Genomic DNA, 27,967 nt, shown 5'->3' on the forward strand with positions numbered 1-27,967 from the left:
ATTCTCAGCCATCGTGCATCTCATGCCGATGTAACTTAATGCTGCTTTTGATAAAAAGTAGGATGAAATTTGAAGACAGTTACTTCCTTTCCAACTAGCGACATGAATCAAAGGCTGCTCAGTTTACTTGCTTCGCTAAGACTTCACAACTTTTCAGCGCACACTGGAGGGTGCAAAATTGCACAAATAACGACATACAGCAACTCTGGAGCTGAACATGCATTGGCGGGTCCCGACACCCGTGCCGACAGCAACGCTCAAAGCACTCAAGAAAAAAATAATAATACTAGCATGTACTTGTAAATATATATCATGGATGCAATGATCACTGAGAAATGATAGCATAGAAGAAGTCAATCCACAATAACGAGAAACATAGAAATCTCAATCTTATCAATCCACTATATAATGGCATCGGATTCCCCGGCACCTTTAACAAACATTCCTACATCTATTTTCAAGTTTGGCTATGATTACAGTAAATGTATCAGATAAAAATGCTCCTTCATGCTTGAAAGAGCACCCCCCCAACACACCAAAGCATGCAGCACATGCCACCACCTGCAAAAGATGAGAGGGCAAGTTCTAGTTTATCTTCTACTAGCATTGCTCCTGCTTGCAGCTTCTCAGCTAAAGGGCTCCCAAATTAATGTTCAAGCTATTGAATCAGGCAATCCTCTCTCTCTTTCTTTTGCTTACAGCCGAAAGCATTGCATACAACTACATGACAAACTGCTTTACATATTGTCGTAGGTTCTAATGCATTTACTTTTTTCTACTAGTGCCAACAGTTCACTTCAAACTCAGACCTAGAAGCCCCATGCCAAGCTCACATACTAGAAATGCATTACCTACCTGGGTAAGCACTGAGTAGTCTCTTTTGGTTTAAAAATAGTGTATTTATCTTAGCTAGTATAAAAATCTATTCACTAAAATCTCCTTGCATCTGTAAAATGATGAAAAAACAGGTTGAAATGAAGAAGATTCATAAATCCCCATCTGGACCTAACCCAGTTGGAAATCACCGCCCACCATCAAGGCAATAAGTCAGTGGATGCAACAGTCAGCATAGGAGATAGAATGAGGTAACACGATTTGGGTTGGAGGTCAGATGGGTTCATTTAGGCTTTGTGCTTGTATAAAAATGAATTTTACTTTTAAGATTTATGTCAGATCAAAGCAAGTATTGATGTACTACTGTATGCCCCTATTCTTCATTAAAGTTTTAGATGAGTTAGCTTTGGCTTACACACCTAGAAAAGGCCGGTAGTTTGCTTTGAGATATTATATTTGGTTTTCTTCAGTCAGAAGGTAATTTTATATCCTTGTCACAATGCTCTGCAAAACAATTCTTCTACTCATTGCATGTTAGACTATCCCATGTTCGCAGAGAGAAGCACTTTCTTTCACACATGAAAGGAAATGTGGGCTTGATTTGAACCTTGAACGTGACTAAAGTAAATTTGTCAACAAATGGCTGAAACAATTTAAATAAAGAATTGACAATTTTCATATTTGAGGAAATAAATTATAAACTCAAAATATTTCCCACTTCAGAGGTTCAAACCGGATCAAAGGAAGCAAGGAAGGTGCAACTATTACCACTGCAAGATTCCTACAACTTCACCACAAAATTTTCCCAGGAATAAGGCTTGAAATGATTAACCTGAGAAATGACTGAAATATGAAAAATATGGGCCTTTTGGAGCATGGACATGGAGCTTTTTAATCAGACAATTTTCTTTTTCATGATTTTGCAATCAACCTTAAAATGAATGAGCCCGCATAAAAATGGCCACTATATTAGAAACAATGCAATTACTTTAGATATACAGGACTTACTGTAAACTACAACAACTCAGTATACAATCCTCTTATACTGCACGCTTCCGCTTAGATCTCTTGCTTCGTCTTGGCCGAGAAATATTAGGAACTTCTTTGCTTGTGCTGGAAGCATATGCTTCTTCGAGAGCCTCATCACCCTGTTGGAAACTTGAAATTAGTTATTGCCTTTGAAGAGAGATGAGGTAAGGTTTAGACTTGCATTAATCCAACAGCTGTAGTTGATACAATGTCAAATGATGAAATATTAGAAAACAACATCACACCTACATATCAACATACCAACCTTCTACCTAAAAGCCTAAAGTTTTATGTTTCTTGACATAGCAAAGCCAAACCTCTCAATACCTGTATAGATAGTTACAATTGAAATATGTAATTCAATTTTACATTTATTCTTCAAGTTTGGAACAAGAGAATGACCAATGCTGTTTTAAAGCTAACTACAGCCATCTAAACAAAATTAATTTATACAAGACAAGTAATGTCTGGTTGCAGACTTGCAGTTAATGTCCCCTCATTTACCAATTAATCCTCCCCATGTTAATAGCATACTCATGTTTGCACACATACTCACAGAAGAAAATGTTTTAATTTTACTACATAGTTCAATCAATGTTGGATTTCGCACCAGTGGGACCCACCTAATAACACCACAAAGTCAAGCTGCCATAAACATGCGGTGGCAGGCTAACTTCAGCTCTGCCTAAAGATGACTAGCTTTCAATGTCATTATTTGTTCCTTCATTGCTGTCCTAGAAGACAATTTTAGAAGATGCACATATTACAGCAAAAAGTAGTACTATGGTCGCTAATGACTTCATACAGTTCAACTTGCAAGGAAGATTAAAACCTTTCAACCCATGGTCCCACAAGAAAACTCTGTTTGACAGCTGTCAATCTAAACATGTAATCAGTGTCTTCTTGAAAGTGATCAAAAAGGTATGGCAAGTTCAAGAAAGTTGTAATACTCGTCCAGGAACAACTGTGCAATGGGATCCATACCCATCACAATCATGTTTCTTTTTTCTCAATAGAAAGAGATTTATATTTTTCCCCTCTCATTTGAATCTATTAGAAACTCCAGACACTTTGAAGGCTCAACCTTGTAATATTCTAAGTAACCTCTAGTCGCTAAAACTAGAAATTTACCTTGACCTTTGTCTTTTCATCCGATTCCTCATCAGAATTAGATGCAGAATCTAGAGTCGGAACCTCTTCTGCTGGCAGAGCCTTGCTTACTTTCTTCTTCTTCTCTTCTTCTTTTAACTGTCTGAACCTGTTAATTTCCATTTATATTTCAGCAAGCTAAATTTGACGCAAAAACAGAAGCATGTACAACTTCTAAGAAACCGGGCACTGACCTATCCCTGGGCCGTGTTGGCTGAGCAGCTGATCTTTTTGCACGTCCTGCGGTAATAATTCCACTTGCACTCTCATCAACAACAGGTTTTGCACCACCTAACTTGCGTAACCACACTTGTTGTGCGGTGCTAAGGACGTTGTTCGTAAACCTGAAAATGGCAAGGTACACGTCAGAAACTGATAGAAGAACTTGTTTTGGACATGCAGACAAACTAGTGTCCCTTATATGTAGCTTAATGATAAGGTATAGTTTTTAACAGCTAGTTTGAGTGTCCCAGCACTTAGCAGAAGGAAAAAAAGTAATGGTGTTCTATTAACCAAGTTAATCTAGAAGATAAGAAAAAGCAACACTACATTTAATTGGAAAGCACGTACACATACAAATTCAAGAATATTATGCAGCACATTTAGAAAACAAATGATTATAAAAGTTAGATGTGGAGGTCTATGGGTTGGTGCTCAAAATTAAACCAGGGGGAATCAAATGCAATGAAGCTGAAGAATATCGTTCTCATGTATGCAAATTTGGTTGCAAATTAAATCCAAAGGACATCAAGTGCAATGAAGCCAAAAAGTTAAGCTAATATATGAAAATTTGAATTGTATACATCCAACCTGAAAAGCCATTATTAACAACAGAGAATACAAGAAAAATCAAGGTTGGAAGTTCTACTATCAGTGACACATACAACATCATCAAGGAAAATAATGATAGCACAAGAATATGAAGTCCTCCAGTCATGCTTCAGAATGATCAATATGACCATATAAAAACCATTATGTGCAGTATAGGTTTGTAAGACATGTAGAAACTAAATTAGAAGCAAAGTGCATTTGTTGAGTCTATTGGTTTCAATAAAACTGCTCAAAGAGACCAACCAATAAATTGATAATCCTGATGGAACAGATAATGCAAAGTAACCGATCATAATTGGAAGAAACTTGAAAACAAGAAGTGTGTTCTTTTGGGCCGGATCATCTGTCTGTCAAAAGAAAATTTGAAAGCTTCAAACTACTTAACAAATTAATATATAAAATAGGAATGAAATGGAAGCAATGAGGCTCATTCTTTTTACCTGGGGAGGCTTCATGAGCTCCATTGAAACATATTGAGAGACAACAAGAAGCACAGGTAACACAAGGTATGCAGCAGTGTCATGCCAACCCAATGGTGGATGGCCATCCTGCATGACATCTCATATGTTAGATGACCATATCAGATATATGAACCCAAGACAGAACATGGTCTCTGTGCCTGATCAACAGAAGCTACATCTGAAATCCTATTCTTAATCTAATCTCAGCTAGGTAAAATACAGTTAAATTATATCTTTACAAAAGTTTAGTAGCTCTTATAATACTTTTAATCCATGGCAACCAAGGTGAAGATGCCTACAAACTATAAAGGTAAATGTAATCTATCAATCTTCACAAATAGTGATCTCCCTTCTTAGAGCTGCTAAGAAATATATCAATGCCAAAAAGGCTAAAATAACAAAACAAGAATCAGTATCTTTAACATCTCCATATATTTTTCAAAAAGAGAGAGAGAGAGAGAGTGAGAGAGAATTGCCACAAATAAGTTTTATAAGATACAACAAAAAAGCAAGGTAACCAAAAATATAGAAACCTACGGAAACAACAAAGAGAATTGTTAAACTTATAATTTTGGGAAGTAAGTTTATTACCACAAATGGAATAAGCCAAGAAATTCCAGACCCACTTTGTCGAGCAGCAATTGTAGTTGGTCCACCCAAAGAAGGGATCCAAAAGAAACCTTCTGTCAACAGTCCCTTTGAGTAAAAAGGTTGCAGCAATCAGCAACGAAAGTTTTCTAACATGTAAAAGAGTTTTCCTGCATCACTCAGGATGCTATGCTACGTCATCCACTTTATTACCTCATTTGCCACATTTGAAAGAGCTTGATACAGGCCTATCCAGACTGGAATGGTGGCTAAAGTAGGGAAGCAACCTGCAGAGAAGAAAATATAAGATATTGATGAGAATCATTCCGTGAATCTAACAGATACATGTCCTCCTGAGAATGAAGGAAATCAAAGAATGGCACAAGAAACCTTTGTGTTATCAATTCATTATTTTTAATAAAATAATACTAACACCAAAGTTCAAGCTCAAGTCAACTGCACACCACCGTCATAAACTCTTTATCACAGGATTTAATAAGCTAAGATACCAATGAAGCAACGAACCAACTTCCAAAAGAAGCTAAATTTGATGGCATATGATAAATAAACAGAACCCCGAGTGATTAATCAAACGGATACCTGCCAAAGGATTAACCCCAGCCTGCCTATACATGCGAGATGTTTCGAGTTGTATTCTTTCCTAATAACACCAAAAGAAAACAATTAAATCAAAACGAACCATTCCAATCAATAAAAAAGAAACTCAGATTCAAACTTCAGTATTACCTGATTGCCAGCATATCTTTGTTGGATAGCTTTAATTTTCGGTTGAAGATTTTGCATAGCTAGTGTTGATTCCACCTAAACATGTAACAACCGTGGTCAACTAACGGTTAACTATCAAGTCAAAAAAGTCAAAACCACAGCAAAATTTTAAACACTTTCTTTTTCTGAATTCAAGTTAAACCAAATTCAAACCTGCTGCTTTGTCAAAGGAAATGTAGCGATCTTAACTATAACCGTAAGAAAAATAATCGCAAATCCATACGCGTAGGGCACGTGTAACGCCGATAATCCATCTTTCAACACCTGAAAAAACAATAAATAGTTAATTTATTGATTAAGTACTTGATTGATTTCTTCATTATGTGTTTATATGTAGGAGAGAATCTTTACCTTGAGAACGAATTCCATCGAATCGGAGATGAAGCCGAACCAGCCGCCATTTTTTTGCGCTGCAGCGTCGGTAGACCCGGCGGAGGGATCGGCCGCGACAGCAGCGTCGGCGAGAGTGTATAGTAATCTCTCGGCTTTGGTAAAAAGTGCTTGGAAATCGACGGAAGAATCGAAAGAGGGAACCGGAGGGATTCCGTTGTAACTGAGACGGACTCTAGTGGAGGCGAGTCTACGGTTAGGAAGCGTATGAAGGCCACCATGGCGAGAGATTGACGATGATGGAAGAGGAGTGCCGATAAACGGCTGTGATGAAATCAAAATTCTCGCCATGGATTTTGCTTGATATGAGGGTTTTGAAAGAAAGGGAGGAATTGAAGAGAAGATTTTTTCTCAGATAGCCATGAGTGGGAGAAACGGAGATGAGGTTTCTGGCAGAGACAATTTTTTTTGAATTATCCTTATTTTTATGGTTCGTTGAAATGAAAAGAACCACCAAAAGATCCTGGGCGCGCATTTTTCAGCCAATAAGGTTAGACCACGTCAGATTCCACCCATAAAATTGGGCATGGAACAAAATGGAATATACCGTATAGGTTTGAGTGCCTTCTCTAAGAAATTGGACCGGTCTAACACTGAACCGTATAAAATTAAAGCCCAATTGCCTCAAAATGAATTTTCTTTTTCTTTTTTTTTTCTTCTTTTCAAATTAAAATGAAGTTTTTACTAAATTTTAATTAGTTGAATGCTTTAATTTGAAGGCGGTGTTCCCCTATTTATTTACCCACTTTACTTTTATATTAATTTATATTTATATTTTATAACAAAATTCTTTATCGATTTAAATATGATCAAGTTGCATAAATATAAAAGAAATGTTGATTTTATATGGTTTTAATATATGACTTATGAAGGTATAATATATATTTTATAACATTAAAATCTATAAAGGTACTTTAAAGAGTAAATAGCGAGGGTTTTTCTTAAATTTCAGATTGAATGTCGTTTTGATTTTAATTTTCAAAACATAACTTGTTGATCTTTAATAGACTAAACTTGTGATGTTTTTATCATTTTATTAATATAATGGTTAATCTTGACATTAAATACGAACTCACCCATGTGTATCATATGTAACATCAAGTTTAAGAATGTCGATAAGTAGGATAAGTAGGGTATAGGACAAAAGAGTATTCTACTTCCTCAAATTTTTATATTATAAATATTTTTGTATTTGTATTTAATTGATATTTTAAATTTATCCTTATTTTGATTATCATTGATATTTAATAGGTATGAATAATTTATATAGTCATAGTTTTTAAAAATAAAAATTAAAATCAAAATGTATTGTTTTTAGCTTTTTTAAAAAAATTATCTTGCATATTTATATATATTTTTATAAATATATTAATATATTTGTTTAGATAAAAATATACTAATTTTAATTAATCTAAAATAATTATTATTATTATTTAAAAATTTATTTATTATATATATATAGAAATAGGTATAAGTATATGACAGATGCTATATTATTCGTCTCTATTCCCATACTTAATAAAAACTTTAAAATTATATTCATTTTCATTCTCATTACCATAATTTAATATCCATTATTAAAAGTATGATTCTTCATTAAATATAGGTAAAATCAACATTCTTAATCAAGTTGATAAATACAAATTGTATAATGTGAATTTATGGACTTTTTAAAAATATATTTTTGATAGAAAAACAAAAAATAGTTTTAATTTTTTATTTTCTCCTTTAATTGCATAATTTTGGTGCATTATAAAAGTAAAAAAAAAACTCCCACTTTTCTTTCAATTCTTCATTCTTCGATTTAAAAAAAAAATCTCTCACTTTTCTTTCAATTCTTCATTCTTCGATTTTTTCTCTAACTTCACTTATTTTTTGTTATATTTGTTTAAATGATTAATATAATGAATGATTCTTAAATTTTAATAAAATGTCTAATGTAGTATTTAATTTTAAAAATTTATAATATAATATTTGAATTATAAATTTGTTAATTAATGTATTATTCACTCCAACCGTAATTAATTTTAAATGATGATATGTAATAAACAAATAATAAATTTATTAACAGATTTATAATTTAAATCTCACATTAAAAAATTTGTAAAATTTAAATATTATTTTAAATTTTTTATTATAATTTAAAAATGATTGATAATATTAATTTTTTTAAACTAAGTACATTTATTAATAGATTTATAATTTAAGTATCATATTAAAAATTTTTAAAATTTAAATATCATATTAAATATTTTTTAATAATTTAAAAATTATTTATGATATTAATTTTTTTAAACTAAGTAACTATTAATTTAAATTTCAGCAAATTAATCCTGTCGCTATCGTCCCTCCATCTTCACCGTATAATCACTCACACTGATTATATTGTAATGCTCTTGTGGCACTTTTGATTATATACCAAATTCGACTTCATTTCACTTATTATTTTCCTTTGAATTATCACCAGATTAATTCATATTTCATGATTTTATCTTGATCTTGGTTGGTAAGTTTTTTCCCAAACTAGTACTCTTTGAAACTTTATTTTCCTGATGAAGTACTTTCAAACTTAATGCCTAAGCAAAGGTAGTCTAACTTTCCGAACTCCACATCAACATACTTTTTTCATGTCAATATCTCATATTAATTAAATTAAAATAAATCTTTATTCTACTTATATACAACATTCACATTTTTACCTTAGCCAAAATAATCTCTATCTCATTCTATTTGTTTAATCCAAAATCAATCTCAAAATCCAAATGTCTCTATCCTATTTTATTTTTCATACTCTAAAATTAATAAGTATAGCTTGAACGACAGTAAAATAAAAACCCATCAAACTCGGAATAGCAGTAAAAATAAAATCATCAAATTTAGATTCCATTTGCCTTAAAAAAAAAAAACTCATTAATTTGGATAATATAACATCTTCTTTTCAATTCTTTAATCTTTCATCTCTTCCTAATTTGCAGTTGTGGATTTTAAAATCCTACAAAAATGAATTGTCATTTTGAAATCATTTTCTCCTTACGCATAAGTTTCCTTTTAGATGAGAAACAAACAAAGTGAACAATACCATAATGGATTCTTATTGCAACCAAACACATCTTTAGCACGGGAATCAAATACATAATCACACGTTTTTTTTTTTAAGCGATGAACTGATTGTTATGTTTTGGTCTAATTTTAAATTACAATAGATTTTTTAAAATTTTTTGGATAAACAATTGTTATAAAAAAAATTCTCTAATAAATGCAAATCAAAGCTTACTTTTTTTTTTTTAATTTTCGAAATAATATATTTTTGTCTCATAATTGAGATTTAAATCAAAAGTATTGATTTTAGAGAATGGTTTAAAAAAAAAAAAAATGAATGTATGTGTTTCATACGTACAAGAGAGAAAAAGAAGATAAATAGAAAAGCAGATGATGAGGTGGAATAAAATGTTGACGTGTAGGTTAGTTGACTCAAAATATTTGTATTTTAAAATAAAATTTAATAATATTCTTATTAAAGAAATAAAATTAAAAAATAATTTAGTTTGGGAAAAAGCTCCTCGGTTGGTATCAACCGGTCCGAAACCTTAAATCATATGATATTTGAAAATGACTACCACAGAATTGTAACATGATTGAGCACTAAAAAATATTTTGGAATTGATGATTGAGCATCAATCGTTGGGCCAATTTAGACTCCAACCTGACTCATTGATTCATGAATCACAAAATGTTGACCTGAAATCATTGCTCTTTGTCTTGATCCAATTTACGTAAAATATAATTTGTATCATTATTTTTTTATAATTATTTGTATTTTTCTTATGACATATAATTATTAATTTAATTATAATTTTTTAAATAAATAAATTAATTTATTTCAAATTTAAATTTATTTAATAATTATACATTACATAAAAAATACAAAAATTTAAAACAAAATTGACGAGATAAATAGTAGAACTTCCTAAATCCCAATCATCTTTGTCTCTACATATCAAACAAAGTAATTACAAATATAATTAACAAAATTCAAGATCAAATAAATAAATTAGATTAAAATTTTAAGTGAAGTATATAAAGTTTTTTATTAAAAAAATTCACATAAAAATATTTTTAAAATCAAAATTTATAAATTAATAGAGTTTGCTGGGAATAGTAATAGCATGTAAAAAAAAATTTAACAAATACAGTTTATAATAAAAAATTTTATTGAAACCTATCTAACAAGTGAAATTTTTATTAAAATTTTTAATAAAAATAACAATTTAAAAGTATAAATTTTTTTCAAAATTTTACTTGATGTTTTGGTTAACTTTATTTAGGGAAAATTTTTATTTTATTTTTTCCACGATATCAACCCATAAATTTCATTATTATCCATTATTCTATATCTCAAGAAAAGAAATTGTACTGGATACGATTACGAAGGCAAAAGCAAAAAGAAAAGCACCTGAAGTGGAAAACCAATCAGAGGCTCTGGCCAGCAGTGAAGGGTTTCCGTTTCGAAATGGAAAGCTCTGAACTCCCTAGACAAGCTTGACACCTCAAATCGAAAGCTCTTGAAAAAAAGTATTCTTTTGCTGTCTGGAATTCTTGATCCAACGGCTGAAAATACCCGATCAGAACTTTCCAGAAATCAAACTTTGTTTATAAACCACCACTTTTTCTCCTTCTCTATCATCGTCAAATCGTATCAGTTAAATCGAAGTCAAATCTCTACAAATTTTCTCTCTCAAACTATTCAAGTATATAAGCTTTTTCTACAGTTACTTTTTATTTTGTTTTGAGTTGCTATGGCCGGCAAAGCCGAAGGTCCGGCGATTGGAATCGATCTCGGGACGACTTACTCGTGCGTTGGTGTTTGGCAACATGATCGCGTGGAGATCATAGCCAATGATCAGGGGAACAGAACGACGCCATCTTACGTGGCTTTTACCGATACCGAGCGTTTGATTGGCGATGCGGTTAATAATCAGGTTGCCATGAATCCTATCAACACTGTTTTCGGTAAGCCATCAGCACTTTTTAGACCATTAATTAATTCTTCAAATATAGTTTAATTTTTCTCGTTTACTGCATGTTTAGTTTTAGAATGAATTTTCGTGTCAAAGGGTAAGTCTCTGTTCACTCTCTGCATTAGATCTGATAATAGGCTGGATTTTTAGGTTTTTTCTTTCCGATTTGGCCATTTTTTGTTCAATGCTAGATTTATGAAATTTAATTTTGTTAATAAAGAAAATATAAATGTGATTTTACGCTTATTTTTTACTTGCTCAATCCACAAAAGCTTTTAAAAAGAAATTGAATTTTCTAATTTTTAAATTTTAATGTTTTAATTGTTTTATTTGGCGGGGAATTTTGTGCTTATATTTGATTGTTGTTGCTGCATCATTTTCCAGATGCTAAGCGTCTGATTGGTAGAAGATTCAGCGACTCTTCGGTCCAGAGCGACATGAAGCTGTGGCCATTCAAGGTCATTCCTGGGCCTGGAGACAAGCCCATGATTGTCGTCACCTACAAAGGAGAAGAGAAGCAATTTGCCGCTGAAGAAATCTCGTCCATGGTTCTCATGAAGATGAAAGAAATCGCCGAGGCCTATCTCGGGTCCACCATAAAAAACGCCGTCGTTACTGTCCCGGCATACTTCAATGACTCCCAGCGTCAAGCCACGAAAGACGCTGGTGTCATTGCTGGCCTCAACGTTATGCGTATTATCAATGAGCCAACGGCTGCAGCTATTGCCTACGGGCTTGATAAAAAGGCGGGAGGTGCAGGGGAAAAGAACGTGCTTATTTTTGACCTTGGTGGGGGTACTTTTGATGTCTCATTGTTGACAATCGAAGAAGGGATTTTTGAAGTGAAGGCTACAGCAGGAGATACCCATTTGGGAGGAGAAGATTTTGATAATAGAATGGTGAATCATTTTGTGCAGGAGTTTAAGAGGAAACACAAGAAGGATATTAGTGGGAACCCAAGAGCTTTGAGAAGGTTGAGAACAGCCTGTGAAAGAGCTAAGAGGACATTGTCTTCAACTGCTCAAACTACAATTGAGATTGATTCTTTGTATGAGGGGATTGATTTTTACACGACAATTACCCGAGCTCGATTTGAGGAGTTGAATATGGATCTGTTCAGGAAATGTATGGAGCCAGTAGAGAAATGTTTGAGGGATGGTAAGATGGACAAAAGCAGGGTTCATGATGTTGTTCTTGTTGGTGGCTCTACTAGGATTCCAAAAGTTCAGCAATTGTTGCAAGACCTTTTCAACGGGAAAGAGCTTTGCAAGAGCATTAACCCTGACGAAGCTGTTGCTTGTGGAGCTGATGTACAAGCTGCAATTTTGAGTGGTGAGGGTAATGAGAAGGTTCAAGATTTGCTGCTTTTGGATGTCACTCCCCTTTCCCTCGGGTTGGAAACTGCTGGTGGAGTCATGACTGTGTTGATTCCAAGGAATACCACTATCCCAACCAAAAAGGAACAAGTTTTCTCTACCTACTCGGATAACCAACCTGGATTTTTGATTCAGGTTTACGAGGGTGAAAGGACAAGAACCAGGGATAATAATCTGCTTGGGAAATTTGAGCTTTCTGGCATTCCTCCGGCGCCTCGTGGTGTTCCTCAAATCAATGTCTTCTTTGACATTGATGCCAATGGTATTTTGAATGTCTCTGCTGAGGATAAGACCACTGGGCAGAAGAACGAGATCACCATTACCAATGATAAGGGTAGGCTATCCAAGGAAGAGATTGAGAAGATGCTGCAAGAAGCGGAGTAATACAAGTCAGAGGATGAGGAACACAAGAAGAGAGTTGAGTCCAAGAATGCTCTTGAAAATTATGCTTATAACATGAGGAACACAATCAGGGATGAGAAGATCATTTCCAAGCTTCCACCTGCAGATAAGAAAAAGATCGAGGATGCGATTGAGCAGGCTATCCAATGGCTTGATGGAAACCAGCTGGCTGAGGCGGATGAGTTTGAAGACAAGATGAAGGAGCTGGAAAGCATTTGCAACCCGATTATTGCCAAGATGTACCAGGGAGCTGGTGGTGGTATGGGTGCTGGAGCTATGGACGAGGATGGTCCGTCTGTCGGTAGTGGAAGCGGTGCTGGGCCTAAGATCGAGGAAGTGGATTAATCTAGACATGGTTTTCAGGGGTCTGGTGTTACGACTGATGGATTTTGTTGTTTTACTTTAAATATAGTTTTTTTGTGTGTAATAGTTCTCTTCTACCGGTGGAGTAGCACCGTTGCTTAAAAACTAAATATATAAGTGACCTTTTTCCCAGATTGAATGGTCTGCTGCTTCTTGATTTCCATTTTATCACTTTTTCGACTCAGTAATTTTTTTTTTTATTGTTTTGTATGCGTAGTCACTATAATGTTGAGACTGTATCTAACTCTATCTGACAATTTTAGTCAGTGATTTATATCAGACACGTTAAGAATAATTTTGACATAAAATAACACAAAATATTTAGATGATATAAATAATTTAAATATGAATATAATATTTTTACTATATGTAATATAATTGACACTATATGATTAGTATATTTAAAATTAATTTATATTTCAATAACATGATAAAATACAATATAATTAATATAATTATATATGAATAATATGATTAAATATTATTAATTTATATATTTAAACAAAAAATATTATATAAATGAATATTTATTTAAAAATTAAAAAATAAAAATTTATTTAAATATTAAAATGATACGATAAATATAATTATTAATTTATTTTTTTAATAAATTAAAAATTTTTTTATGTTATGAATAATCTCATATTTTTAGCATGTTATTATTGTTTGACATATATACGACACAAATAAATGTTATGTTTTAACTATGTCGATACGATTAAGATATAAAATATTATTATATTAAATTCATATACGATTTTTTTTTACTGAATCATGTTTAAAATTACCATATTAACTTAAAAAGGATGAGGTAGAAAGAAATATAGTGCAAGAATATGGCAAGTATAATATACAAATTTTATCAAAACGTTAAGATATATATCCATCGCTCTTCTTTTGCCGTGCATAACGAGAAGAAAAAATGCCACTTCGTGAAATAATATCCTCAATGTCTTAAAAAGATACAAAAGCTAGAAAATCAGGCCAACGAGCCATCAGATGGGTCAATAAAAGTAATAGGAATAAAAAAAATTGCAGAGGGTATAGGAAAAATGAGGAATTGCATTCACCTTACCGTACAGCAAGTATGATAAGGTGGTACACTTGAATTTCAATGTTGACGCTTGAAAGTAGTCCTGGATCCATGCTATTTGCTGCAAGATGGGAAACATTATAAAGATCATTATGAGATGCAAGTGATGCAGCAACAGTTAAAGAGGAAAATGTAAATTTATTTCATTAAAAAATATTCCTTTGGTACAAAATAATGGAAAATTTAGCACAACACCTATCTTTGTATTTCTCCAATGAAAGCCTCAATGGAAAGTCAAGACAGCAGAAGCTCATTGGGTCCAAGGTGAGGACGAAGGCAGACGTGAACCTCGTGTTCTTCTGGACCTGCACGGTGCTTTGGCACTATGATTTCAAGACCAGTTCCTGTTTCATCACCATATGCTTCTAGCGTAGCATCATCCGGAATCCTGGTTGGTAGAGATATTTCCCTTATGAACTCTCCCGGAGGACAATGCTCGGGAGATGGATCTGTAAGCTTGAATGTTCTATCATTTCTCTTAATAAAGGGCATGCAAGCTCTGCTTATAGATGATATCTTTACAACACCATGCATCAGATTATTCCACCAAGAAACTTTGACCCTTTTAAGATCAGCAAAAGGCAAGCTGATGATAATTAGGTATCCCTGTTCATCCTCATAAATAGTTTTTGCAGCTGTAACTGGTCCATAGACAGTTCTCATTACTCCACTAAACTCATTCAACCAGGGTGGTTCAATAGGGTGCATCTCTGTATCATTGACCCTATCATTATACTGATTAATGAGCAAACAACAGTCTTCATCATTGCCATTTAGAAACAAATCCTTTTTCCTCTTGTTGCTGACAGGGGAGAGATCCATAACAACACCATTTGCATGGTTTGAAGGCCGAGTTGACAAATTTAAACCAGATCCATTAAGCAGTTTTTTTTGATGAGGCTGTGGGTGAGTTTTCAAAGCAGGAAGGGGTCTATCAAGCTCAAATTCTGTGTTAGTAAGGTTCCTCCAGGTACAAAATTCACTAGCTTCAGGCGGAACTGAGAAGTTCAGGTCTCTTCCTGTAAGTTCCATCCACCTCTTTTGCTCTTCTTCATCAAGACCCTTTAGATTGGGTGATGGAACAACCTCTATTCCATGCACACACTGAGGATTAGAAAGACCCCTATAATGCTTTCGCTGCATCCTATGTGATCGAACAAATCCCTTATCAGCACTAAATGGAAAAGGCCGCTCCCCTTGACGTGAATGCCCATTCATGTAACTCCTCAACTGCATCTTACCCAATGCATTCTCAGGCCTCTCCTTAAAAACCCACATATACATATTCTCCATATCATGCTGAACCAAAAACAACTCTAGCTCAAGATCTGACTTATCAAACCCTGAAACTCCACTTCCATCCCTTGTCACCTTAGCTTTTGATTTCTCATTAAACACAGGCTTAAAATAATAGCTAAAGAAAAACCAAGCACCCCAAACGCTATCCAATCTCTTGGCACATTTACGCCCGCTTTTGGACACAGTAACCAAAGTATCAGCCTCATTGACATGAGTTGCAAGAGCAACATCTAACATATCTAATGGATCAGAATTCCATGATTGTGGAGGACTACGCTCAGCAGACAGAGGAATAAGATTAATATCAGGTGGTCTAGAAAGAGCAATTGACCGGTTCATCTCTCTATCTAATTCCTCATGAGAGACTGAACTTGAATCCATAGATAAAACTGTTGATGGGTGGTGATTTTCGATAGACAAGCTTGTAAGCAAATCTTCTCCCATTTTCTTAAGACCTTATCCACTATAAGAGTATTCCCTTTTAGTACAAAGAACAACTATTAATCTCACTCTCACCAAATCAAAACCAAGCCCATCAAACCAACAAAAAAGGAAGGAAAAAACCCAATACTTTTTCACTTCAGCTCATTGATAAACATCATGAAAAAAATCACCCTTTTTCTTCCCTTATCCACTGAAAAGAGCTTTCTTGTTTTAGTCCACAAAACAGCTTACAATCTCACCAAATCAAACCCAAAGCTCATGAAACTAACAAAACGAAAGAAACCCAAACCATATTTCACTTCTGAATTACAAAGTAATGAACTTTCATTGATGAATATCACAAAAAAATCACCTTTTTTTTTTCTCGCCTGAACCGGAGAGAATCCTATGAAAGGAAACAAACAGTCTTATTAATCTAAAGCACGAGAAAAACAAAGAAAAGCTGGTGATGAAAACAAGAGATATTGAAAGATTTACCTTCCTAATCTTGGCTTAGAATCCCCGAAAACAGAGATCTTCTTAGACAATTTTCATCTGTGGCAAGCAAGGAGTCTAGGGCGAGAGAGAAATTGAAGAGGAATGCAAAGATAACGGCTACCGTTAAAATACCGTTAAATTTCGGCATTATTGAGTCGTGTTAAGGAAAAAAACGTCAGCGTATTGCAGGTCAGTTGTGAAATAGCGGTGACGGCTTTTAATTTTGGCAGGAAACTACAGAAAATAAACTGATAACTGATAAGTAAATAGAATGGTCAAAATTTGCTAAAAAAAAAGAAGAATTGAATGGGCAAAATGAAACGGCGACGGATGGAAGATATGTTGGGAAGAAAACTAGGACAATTTTTATTTTATGTGGGTCATAGGTCATGGCCCTTTCGGGAAGCGATGAGCCAGATTTTGGTTGCAATGGGTCTTTATACAGGGATTGCTCGAAGGAGTTAAGGGCCCAATATATTTCATAGCTAGCCTACCCAATCTTGGGTGTGGATAGATATAGTAATTTATATATTTATATAATGTAAAATATTAAAATTTATATGTTCGTATTATGTTTTATATAAAAATTTTATGTTATTATTTATGTCGATACAAAAATATGAAATATATTTTTTAATTTAATTAAATTCATATTTAGTTATTACTAAACTTTAAAATCACATCACTTTTGTATTTTATTTTTATATTATGTTAATGTCGTTTTTTTATATTGTACCTTAAATTGCCGGTTAAGGTGTAGATTTGATACTATTTGTTTTTTGGGTACTACTTTTTTTTTTTTTTGTTATGAGTTTTCCCTTACAATACATTATTGTTATTAGCCAGTGTTCTTGAATAATTGGTGGAGGAAAAGGAAATTCATTACACACTATAAACAAAGAACTTTAAGGGAAAATAAAGAATTTATGAACAATTTATTGGGCTAGATTTGAGTATGCTGTGGGACATTTGGAAGTAGTTATGCCTTAAGCTGGAGGGATATGACCATATGGCATACTCTAACCTTTTCAACCATTTCATTGTTCAAAACATTAGGTCATGTCAATCTATGTGGGACATTTTATATGCAATCCAATTTAATAGTCAGTTTTGTATTCGAATTTAATTCAATTAATTTATATATATAAAATAATATTTAATAAAATAAAAATTCAAATTTTACTAATTACAATAAGTAAAAAAAAAAAAATCTTTTATTAGTCGCTTTGATTGTGAATGTCTAAGAGTTTGAACTTGGAAGGTATAGCAGCTAAAGGAGAGCCCTAATTTGCAATAGTTAGTCATGCTACAATCAAGAAGAATATAACTAAAGATTGAAACGATGAAGAAATAAATAGATTTGTACTGAACCAACATTGAGGTAAACCAAGCACATGCTATAACATGATTGGATTTGAATTCGATCCCTTCTCACCTAAAACTATGAAACTCAACTTTTTCAAGTTTTAGCAGTTAGAACTTGAAATGAAAATATACATTTTCTATTCGAGTAAAATCTAAATTCAAGTATTAATCGTATTTGGAAATTTTGTGTAAAAACAAAGGAAAAGTTGACAGAAAAGGCCATTAACAGGGAAATTCTCCTAATAAGGCTTTTAACAAAAGGTTGATCACATAATCAAATATGATAATCACCTTAGTTCACATATTCCATCAATACCCACAGCTGGATTTTCATGGTGTCTTGTAATCAGTTAGATTACCGCATGGGTAATGCAAACACAACCAATTGTTTTTTCTTTTCCAATCTTTTCATTTTCAAAACCTTTACCTGCCATGTGAGCTGCTCTCTGGAGCTATTGCCACTTCCACACACTTCATTATTGTGCAAAGATTTGCATATGGTTTGCTTTGCTCTCTTTCCTTTCAACAATTTTTGTTTTAGCAATTCAATTTGTCTTCAGTTTTCAACTTCCATAAAATAATTTTCGTCTCATTTTTTATTTCAAGTGTTAAAGTGGATTATTCTATATATATAATAAATTTTTAATATCTTATAGTCTTATATTTAGGTTGGATCATTTTACTTACTGTTAATTGGTTTTAAATTAATACTTAAATCAGAATTAAGATTTCTTTCCGTTACCCTTTCTTAATCTGTCATGTAGTACGCTTCATCTTTTTTTACCTACACGTAATGTGATCTGTTAAAGTAGATTATTTCACATCTAATAAATTTTTAATATTTGTAATCTTATATTTGTTAGGATTTGCCTTGAATTTTATAATCTCACATTGAAAGTTATAAGAGTTTTGAGTTTGTTTTGTATCCCACGTTTGAAGTTTAGTAAAGATATAAGAGATTTCATCCTTATAAATAAGATGTTTTGGTTTTGATTTGAAAATCCCAGATAGTTAGACACCAAGAGAATAATTAGATGGGTAGGCTATTAAAAAAACGTAATTGAATTTTGGGTTAATTTTTGAGTAATTTTGTGACTTTTTTTATTCCAAAAGTCTCTGTAAAGATTTATTTGAGCGGATTAAGTTTAGAGTAGGCCATTTTGAGTTAGGCCAAAACAAATATATTTGTGTATTTTTATTCTTAATTTGAGCTTGCTATTTTGTTAGTAGTTGTTGTGTGTGCGTGTTGATTTCCTAACAAGTGGTATCAGTGCCTAAAAAATTGTAATGTGAAGCAAGTATTTTAAGATATCCGAAGAAGGTATGTCTAGTATGCTTATGCCTAAGTTTGAGATTTCGTTATTTGATGAAAAGAGTAATTTCATGTTATGACAAATACAATTCAAGATCTGTTAGTACAATAAGGTTTGGATTAAGCATTAAAGAGTAGTAAGGTTTGGATTAAGCATTAAAGAGTAGTATGTTTGAGAGAATATCTGATAGTAATTAAAATAGAATTAAAAAAAAATCTAGTAGTACTATTAGATTGACGCTAACCCCAAGGGTAAAGTATAATGTATTGATTAAAAGTACTTCGAAAAGTTTATGGGATAAATTCGAAGATATTTATGCATCGAAGTTGTTAACTAACAGATTATATTTCAAGATGGATTTGTATTCTTTAAATATGAAATAAGACGAGTCTTCATAATTACCTGAATGAGTTTAATAGATTAGTTTTTCAATTGCTGGCTATTTCTGTTGATGAGTTAAAAGATAAAGAAAAAGTTTTAATTTTGCTGTCATATTTACCCAAGTCTTATAGATTTTTAGTTTAGAATTTGTTGGTGGATAGGTCTACTTTGAAGTTAGATGATATGATTGCCTTGTTGCATGATAATGAAAGGTTTATGGGAGTATATAACTCATCACCTAGGGGAGTAACTAGCTGTAGAGAGTTTTGATCGAATGAGAACTCAAAAGAAGATTGATGGATCAAGAGAGAGATCCAAGTTAAGAGACAGAGATTACAGTAACATAGAATATTATTATTGTAGTAAAAAGAGACATATGCAAATATGTTGCAAAAAGTTGAGAAGGGATATGTCTGCTTTCAAAATGACGAATGATGAAAAAAATTGGATGAAAGAAATAGTGATACTGCTATTGTTATGTTTGATGATAATGATGTCGTTTTGATGACTTATGTGGATAAGACTCAGATTTTGAAAGGTGATAAAGATTGGGTTTTAGATTCAGTTGTTATAGTTCATATTTACAATGATATGAGTTGTTTTGTGGAGTTAGATGAGAATAAGAAGTATGAGGATATTATGATTGCCAACAATGAAAAGGTGCAGATTCAAAACATTGAGAGTGTTCGTCATAGATCTCACAATGACGTTGTTAGGATGCTTCATCATGCAATGTATGTACCAGTTGTAGTTATAATTTGATTGGTTTGGGTGAGTTAACTTTTTGAGAGTACACATACTATGATAGTAATAATTTGTTGAAAGTGTAAAAGAATGATAGTGTGATTCTACAAAAGAATAAGATCAAAAATCACTTGTACATGCATAAAAGAAGCTTAATTGCTAGGATTTCTGTGATAAAAAAAAAAGTCAAACGTGTTAGCTTTATAGATACTGTTGAAGTATTTGAAGATTCAAGTCAACGAAGGATTTATTGAGATTTACCTTAAATCTCAGAATTTCACATTAAAGTTATAAGAGTTTTGAGTTTGTTTTGTATCCCACATCGAAAGTTTGATAAATGTATAAGTAGTTTCACCTTTATAAATAAGATATTTTTCGTTTTAGTTTGAAAATCTTAAATAGTTAGATACTAAGAAAATAGTTAGGTGAGTAAGTTATTAAAAATGTGTAATTGAATTTTGAGTAATGAGTTTTTGGTGACTTTTCTCATTTCAAAAGTCTCTCAATAATGGATTAGATTTGAAATAAAATATTTTGAGGTGAATCAAAATAAATATATTTATGTTGTTATTTTTTATTTTATTTTATTATTTTATTTATGGGTGGTGCACGTGCATATTAATTTCTTAACAAAATTCAGGTTGGAGTGATTTTAAGTTGGACGTTACATCACACATCAAGCAAAGGTTTTTGTTTCCATTGGCTAGTCTACACTATTTCTGTGGCGTTCAGTTGTTGCTGAGAGATTTTGGACGTATAAGGTAAGTTTATCTGTTACTGAAAAATCCTCACATTCCTCATGGCGCGTGCTTTAGGCAAATATGCGTGGCCCCTAATGTTTTGCCAAAAGTGAAGGTTAGCTGGGGTCTTTTGGGTTTTATATTTTCTCCTGCTACTTCAATATTCCATTGTTGTTTCCCTTTGAAAATGGGCTTTTGGTTTGGCTTGCGCAACTCTCATGGAAGTTCTGGCATGATCTAAAGGTCTTTTTTTTTTTCTTTTTTTCTTACAACTTTTTAGGTATATCCAGGAGATGTGAATTTCCAAGCAAAGATGATATCTTTTAGTGGATTAGGCATTGGTTTAAGTTTGGTTTTTGGTTGTCTTCTATTGGCTCTTGTTGCTGAGCTTTACTATTTGCTTTGGTGGAAGAAGAGAATTGCTAGCTGAGAAGTTGAAGATGATTACAGCGACTATGCAAAGGAGCTTATTCAACTTTTCTGCTGGAAGAAATCTGCTTCTTTGCATGCAGCCACCACTAACAACAACAACCAAGATTTAGTTAAAGATCAAGTTACCAATGGTGCTGAGCCAGACCAGGAACTTGGCTCAAGCAAGGATTTGCCGCTAAAGGGTTTTGGGGAAGAAGGTGTGGAATCAGAGCTCATGAGACTTCACAATCTGGTAGGTCCACCGAGATTTCTCTTCACAATCAAGGAGGAAACCAAGGAAGATTTGGAGTCAGAAGATGGCAGGTCTAAAGGTGATAGGAGCAGAAAAGGATCAAGAACAAGGAGCTTGAGTGATCTTATACTAACTGTTGACACTCCTTTTCTTAGTCCTTTGGCTTCTCCATCCTTGAAGGCATCTTCCTTGAACCCCTTGGATTCTTATCAACGCCAAGGATTCAACCCTCTCTTTCAATCATCGACAGAGGCAGAGTTAAATAAGCTGCGATCTTCACCTCCTCCAAAATTGAAGTTCTTAAGGGCTGCAGAAGAGGAACTTTTAAGAAGATTGATGCTAGAAGCTGAGAAAAGGTTACAACAGGATAATGGTGGTTCCCTTCAAGATTCTGGTCTTAAAGCTGTTAATAGTACACAATCTTAACAGAAGAGGCAGAGGGGTCTTTCCTTAAATTCGTTGTTGGTAAGAACAGAAAACCTCTCCAATATTTACCACAATACGCTCCAGGTTCTTCTCAGGTACTGCCATTGACGGCTTCTCCTGCAATATTCAGACCTCTAGACAAAAAAGACAATGTTCATTAGGTTCCTGCTAGATGAGTTTTTTTTTTTTTTTTTAATTTATACTTATGTATTAATTTAATAAGTTTCCAGAATAAAAAAAAACACTTATTTTCTTCTTTTTATTGGGGGGGGGGGGTCGAGGGGGAATCTTTTGGGGTTGAGATAGCCATGACCAATCTGCAAAATTTTGTTAGGCAAGGCATCTTGAATTAAGCCAAACTGACAAATTCTACAGATTGATGTTTAGGATGTTGGTCATTCAAAGTGGGGGGACCAATCTGGTTTTTGTCCATCCTCCATGTTCCCTGGGCCTCACTTAAACTAGCATTCCTTCATGTGCTCCATTGTGCTCCATTGTGCTCCCAGTCATTGTCTAACAATTCTTTCCTTTTTACTTTACATTTCTTAAAGTAACTTTATCCTTCGTAGGTTATTTTTTCCAGTTCTGGTACAAGATACAATGTGTATTATACATCAGTAATAATAGACGTGAGCATGATTAAAGTTTCTAGGCATTGTTGAGACATGTGTTTACAATAATGGCAAAGTGTTGTACAGCTAATCCTTTTTTCCCAACTCAAACAGTTGAAAGTTATGCAGAAACTTTCCCCCTCTCCCTGCCTGATTACATTTGTTGGAGAAAATTCGCCTTTTGTTAGATGAGCTCCATCAAGTTTCTTTTCTGTTTTTATTTTTGCTAAACTACCATGTAGAACAAATGAAATAAGAAAGGGGGTAGGGACAGCACTGTGCCTAGAACTAATCCATGTTTCTCTTGTTTTCTTTCTGTCAGCCTTTGATCTCCTCCAACACTTCAATTGCATTCAGATTTTGACTGATAAAATGGGCTAGTAAACACAGAGGGAAAAGGAGCAAAAACCCTTCCTTAGTAGCGTAAGTGAGCACTGAGCAGAGAGTTTCATCTCAAGAGAACATCAATAACAAGTAAATTTAAGTTCTAAATCCACTTAGAACGGAAACAGGAAATGCTGAAAACAAAATCGAAATTTGGCCCTAAGTTATTATTGACCTGAATATCCAAATCAAGATCTCTTAAAATCCAGCTATATATGAACGAACAGCCCAAAAAAAGAAAAAAAACTAGAAGGACATGTTTGTGTTTCATTCCTCCTAGTCAACCTCCTCAATCTTGGGGCCAGCTCCACTTCCGCCAGCTGGAGGTGCATCAGCGCCGGTTCCACCATCTGCATCACCACCAGCACCTTGGTACATTTTGGCAATGATGGGGTTGCAAATGCTTTCAAGCTCCTTCATCTTATCCTCGAACTCATCAGCTTCAGCCAGCTGGTTGCTGTCCAGCCAATTGATGGTCCGCTCAACTGCATCCTCGATATTTTTCTTGTCAGATGGATTGAGCTTAGCACCAATCTTCTCATCCCTGACTGTGTTCCTCATGTTATATGCATAATTCTCCAATGCATTCTTAGCCTCCACTTTCTTCTTGTGATCCTCATCCTCTGATTTATATTTCTCTGCTTCTTGAACCATCTTCTCAATCTCTTCCTTGGACAGCCTGCCCTTGTCATTGGTGATTGTAATCTTGTTCTTTTGCCCTGTGGTTTTGTCCTCAGCAGAGACATTCAAGATGCCATTGGCATCTATGTCAAAGCAAACAGTGATTTGAGGCACACCCCTAGGAGCTGGTGGAATGCCAGAAAGCTCAAATTTACCAAGCAAGTTATTGTCCCTTGTTCTTGTTCTCTCACCCTCGTAGACTTGAATCAATACACCAGGTTGGTTATCCGAGTAAGTAGAGAAAACTTGTTCCTTCTTGGTAGGTATTGTGGTGTTCCTTGGAATAAGAACAGTCATGACTCCACCAGCAGTTTCCAGCCCAAGGGAGAGAGGGGTGACATCCAAAAGAAGCAAATCTTGAACCTTCTCATTGCCCTCACCACTCAAAATGGCAGCTTGTACAGCCGCACCATAGGCAACGGCCTCATCAGGGTTAATGCTCTTACAGAGCTCCTTTCCATTAAAAAAGTCCTGCAATAGCTGTTGTACCTTTGGAATCCTAGTAGACCCACCAACAAGTACAACATCATGTACACTACTCTTATCCATCTTAGCATCCCTTAGGCATTTCTCTACTGGCTCCATACACTTCCTAAAGAGGTCCATGTTGAGTTCCTCAAATCTAGCACGAGTAATCGTAGAGTAGAAATCAATACCTTCATACAGAGAGTCAATCTCAATAGTGGTTTGAGCAGTGGAGGATAGAGTCCTCTTTGCTCTTTCACAAGAAGTTCTCAATCTCCTCAAGGCCCTGGGACTTCCACTAATGTCTTTCTTATTCTTCCTCTTGAACTCCTGCACAAAATGGTTTACCATCCTGTTATCAAAATCTTCTCCTCCAAGGTGTGTATCTCCAGCCGTGGCTTTCACTTCGAAAATCCCCTCTTCGATGGTGAGGAGAGAGACATCAAAAGTACCACCTCCGAGGTCAAAGATGAGCACATTCTTCTCGCCAACACTACTAGCTTTCTTGTCAAGTCCATAAGCAATAGCAGCCGCGGTTGGTTCATTGATGATTCGCATGACATTGAGGCCTGCAATAACACCAGCATCCTTCGTGGCCTGACGCTGTGAGTCATTGAAGTATGCAGGGACAGTAACAACACCATTCTTCACTGTCGAACCCAGATAGGCCTCTGCCGTCTCTTTCATCTTCATGAGAACCATAGAGGAGATTTCCTCAGCAGCAAATTGCTTCTCTTCACCTTTGTATGTAACTGAGATCATCGGCTTGTCACCGGCACCAGGGGAAACCTTGAAAGGCCACAACTTGATGTCGCTTTGGACGGATGCGTCACTGAACCTCCTCCCTATCAACCGCTTTGCATCTGATATCATAAAACCAGAAACAATTAATATTACAAATTACAACATATCACCAAAACAACCTAACATGTTTGATTTTACAGATTTGTATCATTATTCTGCATAACAAACATGTAAAGATCAGATTAAAACATGCACGCATGCATGCATGCCTAGTAATGTTATGTTATCTTACAACAACAACAACAACAACAACAACAACAACATTAAACTAGAAACATTCGACCAAAAAGAATCGAACAACTCACCAAAGACAGTGTTTATAGGGTTCATGGCAACCTGGTTCTTAGCAGCATCGCCAATCAAACGCTCGCTATCAGTGAAAGCCACGTAGGACGGTGTTGTTCTGTTCCCCTGATCATTAGCAATAATCTCCACCCTATCATGTTGCCAAACACCCACGCACGAGTAGGTAGTCCCCAGATCAATCCCGATTGCCGACCCCTCACCTTTGCCAGCCATTGTAAAACTCTAACTGCAGAGACTCAAGTTAGAAAAAAAAAACGACAGGGAAAAATAGAGTTTCTGAGAAACCGATGAATGAAGAAGGTTAATGGATTTTGAAGTTTGGAGAATGTTCCTTTTATGTTTGTGTAACTGTTTTGAGATCCTGACCGTATTCGATGGAGACGGGGTTTTCCTATTCAAACTGGTTTAATATTTCGTTTCTATTATGCATGGTCATGGCTCTGGAAGTTAGGGCTTGTTTGGGAGTTTTCAAATCTGCATTCTTAAACTTGACAAGGATGAATTGCCATTGATAAAATTAGAGAAAGCTTGTGTTTGTTTATAAACTACTTGGGCTGGGCTTCCTTAAGACATTGTATTTTGTCTACAATAATACAAAGATTACCAATCTTAAATATAAAAAAAAATATTACATTAAGATTAGTATTTATAATAATAGCATTAGTCCTTAGCAGGTGAAATAAATAGTAAATAATTTTATTTTTTACATATATTAAAATAAAAATACTACATATTTAAAAATATATATAAAAAGAGAAAAAATAAAAATAATTGATAATAATATTTAAAAAAAGAAAAAGCCAAGAAGAAGAGACAACTCTACTAAAAAGTAACAGGAAACAAAGTGGTAGCATCATCTAGCACACTATTGTAACTGATAATATTAAATGTTAAAAGCACAAAGCAAAAGGCTCAGACTTCTTTTCCTTTTCCTGTTGGATGTGGGGAAAAGCATCCTTCGCCCCATTCCCTTTTCTTTTCTGAACGTCTTGGAGTTTGAATTGTATACTCAATTTCTGCCGAACTTTGGGTTTTATGTGCTGGTTTTGGGCTAAATTACCCAAAAATGGCTGCTTGATTGGCAATCATAAATCTATTTCGTAGCTGATAGGACAGGGCACTAGCTGTAGAACATGAAGAAGGGAGATCATTAAGATTTTGGACTCAAATTTAGACACGAAGAGGAGGCAAAAGAATTGCAAGTGGGAATTTTTAAGTTCAAAAGAGTATTTTGATAATCTTCCTTTATTAGAGGCTATTAGTAGATCATATATGAGTATTTTGATTTTTTGTGTTGATCTGATATGTACTGACTTGCAATCATAATGTTAAATAAGTTCGGTTTTGTCATTAATCTATCCAACAGGTTTTTCTTCACGCTAATTTATCATCCTCTGAGTATAGTTAACGTTCAAATAAGCTCGGTTTGTCAAGTCATCTCAACGTTGGGCAGGTCTCGGGCAACTTAAATTGTCTCAAATCACTTACTTTTCATTTATAAATAGAACCATCATAGTATTATCTAATCTGGCTTTTTTCAATCCTTTTTTTATTTTTATTCTTCATCTAACCTTCATCTTTGATTGATTTTTGATTTAAGTCTCCAAGCATAAATGCAGGGAACACTTATTATCGTTTTGTTTAACTGGCTTTCTTTCTCTCTTGTAATTTCAGAGTTCTATCTTTCAGCTCATAGCTCGACACGAACAGGAACAATGGAATAACTTTTTGTTTTGAAATCCGAAGAATTAATACAAAAAATGAGCACGCTTTGGCTGATGTTAGCCATGAATGATACCGGAATAAGTTAGTACACTGGTATAATTGAACCTGAATACCTAGAAATCTCTCTCAAGGATGTTGATGAATCATGGTCAGATTCAGACAGAACATGAGAGCTATAGCTTAGCTTCTCTTTCAGTGGTTTCGGTTTTGGTCCTCTGAACTTCTGCTAGCTATAAGGCAATGCCCTGCCCTTGGTTATTATATGCCTGCTCTTCCCTGGGAAGCTATATAGAAGTGAAAGCGTAGCATCTCATTGGTGTCAGATTTGCACGTGCAATTATGAGGTAAAGTTTTGGTTACGAGAGCTGAGGGGTCGAAATCCAAAATTTAACAGATTTCTGTCTTCGACAGCAGACAAGGTACTCTGTCTCTCTTTGCAAAGTGGGAAACCATGTCTGCTCATCTAGTTGACCCCCTCGAGTTGTACCAGTTTCCATGAGATGTAAGATCCATATAAATACAAGCCCTGTAAGAAAAAAAAAGGTAGGGAATGAATGGGGATTATCTTTTATATTGCATCAACGGAGGACATGTAATTTCTCTTCTACAAAACCCTAATTGATTAAAAATTAATTTGGATTGACGATAGATATTGAAAATTAATGACAATAACAATGAGAATAATAATTGTAGTAGTGAAATTGAAATATATATGTATGTATACAAGACGGTAGATATTACATCATATGCAAAGAAAATCAAAGCATAATTAAGATTTAAGTCAGTTAATTTGTATAATTATTTTTTAAAAATATTTT

At 34.1% G+C, this 27,967-nt stretch overlaps 5 protein-coding genes and 1 pseudogene across 8 annotated transcripts; 3 read left to right on the forward strand and 3 right to left on the reverse strand.

The window, feature by feature from the left end:
• The first annotated feature begins 391 nt into the window (after positions 1 to 391).
• LOC111303624 (CLAVATA3/ESR (CLE)-related protein 46) lies at positions 392 to 1,108 on the forward strand. Of its 2 annotated transcripts, none has more exons than XM_022900017.2 (3): positions 392 to 670; positions 792 to 859; positions 969 to 1,108. In XM_022900017.2, exons 1-3 carry the CDS (start codon positions 508 to 510, stop codon positions 1,044 to 1,046), a joined length of 309 nt encoding a protein of 102 aa, XP_022755752.1. In that variant the 5' UTR covers positions 392 to 507; the 3' UTR covers positions 1,047 to 1,108. The 2 variants fall into 2 exon arrangements, with proteins under 2 accessions (XP_022755752.1, XP_089598734.1); XM_089742608.1 differs by having other exon boundaries at positions 540 to 670; positions 783 to 859.
• On the reverse strand, positions 421 to 6,510 carry LOC111303623 (inner membrane protein PPF-1, chloroplastic-like). 3 transcript variants are annotated; one of them, XM_089742606.1, is made up of 12 exons: positions 6,030 to 6,510; positions 5,832 to 5,942; positions 5,640 to 5,714; positions 5,493 to 5,553; positions 5,106 to 5,179; positions 4,896 to 5,000; positions 4,284 to 4,391; positions 4,087 to 4,190; positions 3,207 to 3,356; positions 2,995 to 3,121; positions 1,843 to 1,982; positions 421 to 561 (listed from the first exon to the last, which is right to left on the reverse strand). In XM_089742606.1, exons 1-11 carry the CDS (start codon positions 6,357 to 6,359, stop codon positions 1,875 to 1,877), a joined length of 1,353 nt encoding a protein of 450 aa, XP_089598732.1. In that variant the 5' UTR covers positions 6,360 to 6,510; the 3' UTR covers positions 421 to 561; positions 1,843 to 1,874. The 3 variants fall into 3 exon arrangements, with proteins under 3 accessions (XP_089598732.1, XP_089598733.1, XP_022755750.2); XM_089742607.1 differs by lacking the exon at positions 421 to 561 and adding an exon at positions 1,193 to 1,666; XM_022900015.2 differs by lacking the exon at positions 421 to 561 and having other exon boundaries at positions 1,767 to 1,982.
• Positions 6,511 to 10,750: 4,240 nt separating this feature from the next.
• LOC111302653 (heat shock cognate 70 kDa protein-like) lies at positions 10,751 to 13,359 on the forward strand. Its single transcript, XM_089742609.1, has 2 exons — positions 10,751 to 11,078; positions 11,471 to 13,359. Exons 1-2 carry the CDS (start codon positions 10,865 to 10,867, stop codon positions 12,844 to 12,846), a joined length of 1,590 nt encoding a protein of 529 aa, XP_089598735.1. The 5' UTR covers positions 10,751 to 10,864; the 3' UTR covers positions 12,847 to 13,359.
• Positions 13,360 to 14,051: 692 nt separating this feature from the next.
• LOC111303627 (uncharacterized) lies at positions 14,052 to 16,608 on the reverse strand. Its single transcript, XM_022900020.2, has 3 exons — positions 16,541 to 16,608; positions 14,516 to 16,448; positions 14,052 to 14,381 (listed from the first exon to the last, which is right to left on the reverse strand). Exon 2 carries the CDS (start codon positions 16,061 to 16,063, stop codon positions 14,555 to 14,557), a length of 1,509 nt encoding a protein of 502 aa, XP_022755755.1. The 5' UTR covers positions 16,064 to 16,448; positions 16,541 to 16,608; the 3' UTR covers positions 14,052 to 14,381; positions 14,516 to 14,554.
• A 4,639-nt stretch (positions 16,609 to 21,247) lies between these two features.
• LOC111303628 (uncharacterized) lies at positions 21,248 to 22,423 on the forward strand (annotated as a pseudogene).
• A 754-nt stretch (positions 22,424 to 23,177) lies between these two features.
• LOC111303625 (heat shock cognate 70 kDa protein 2-like) lies at positions 23,178 to 26,011 on the reverse strand. The gene is made up of 2 exons (XM_022900018.2): positions 25,424 to 26,011; positions 23,178 to 25,177 (listed from the first exon to the last, which is right to left on the reverse strand). Exons 1-2 carry the CDS (start codon positions 25,635 to 25,637, stop codon positions 23,445 to 23,447), a joined length of 1,947 nt encoding a protein of 648 aa, XP_022755753.1. The 5' UTR covers positions 25,638 to 26,011; the 3' UTR covers positions 23,178 to 23,444.
• Positions 26,012 to 27,967: the final 1,956 nt, after the last annotated feature.

This window comes from Durio zibethinus, chromosome 13, assembly GCF_047325235.1.
Source record: "Durio zibethinus cultivar Kanyao isolate XHJ-2024 chromosome 13, ASM4732523v1, whole genome shotgun sequence".
Taxonomy (NCBI): domain Eukaryota; kingdom Viridiplantae; phylum Streptophyta; class Magnoliopsida; order Malvales; family Malvaceae; genus Durio; species Durio zibethinus.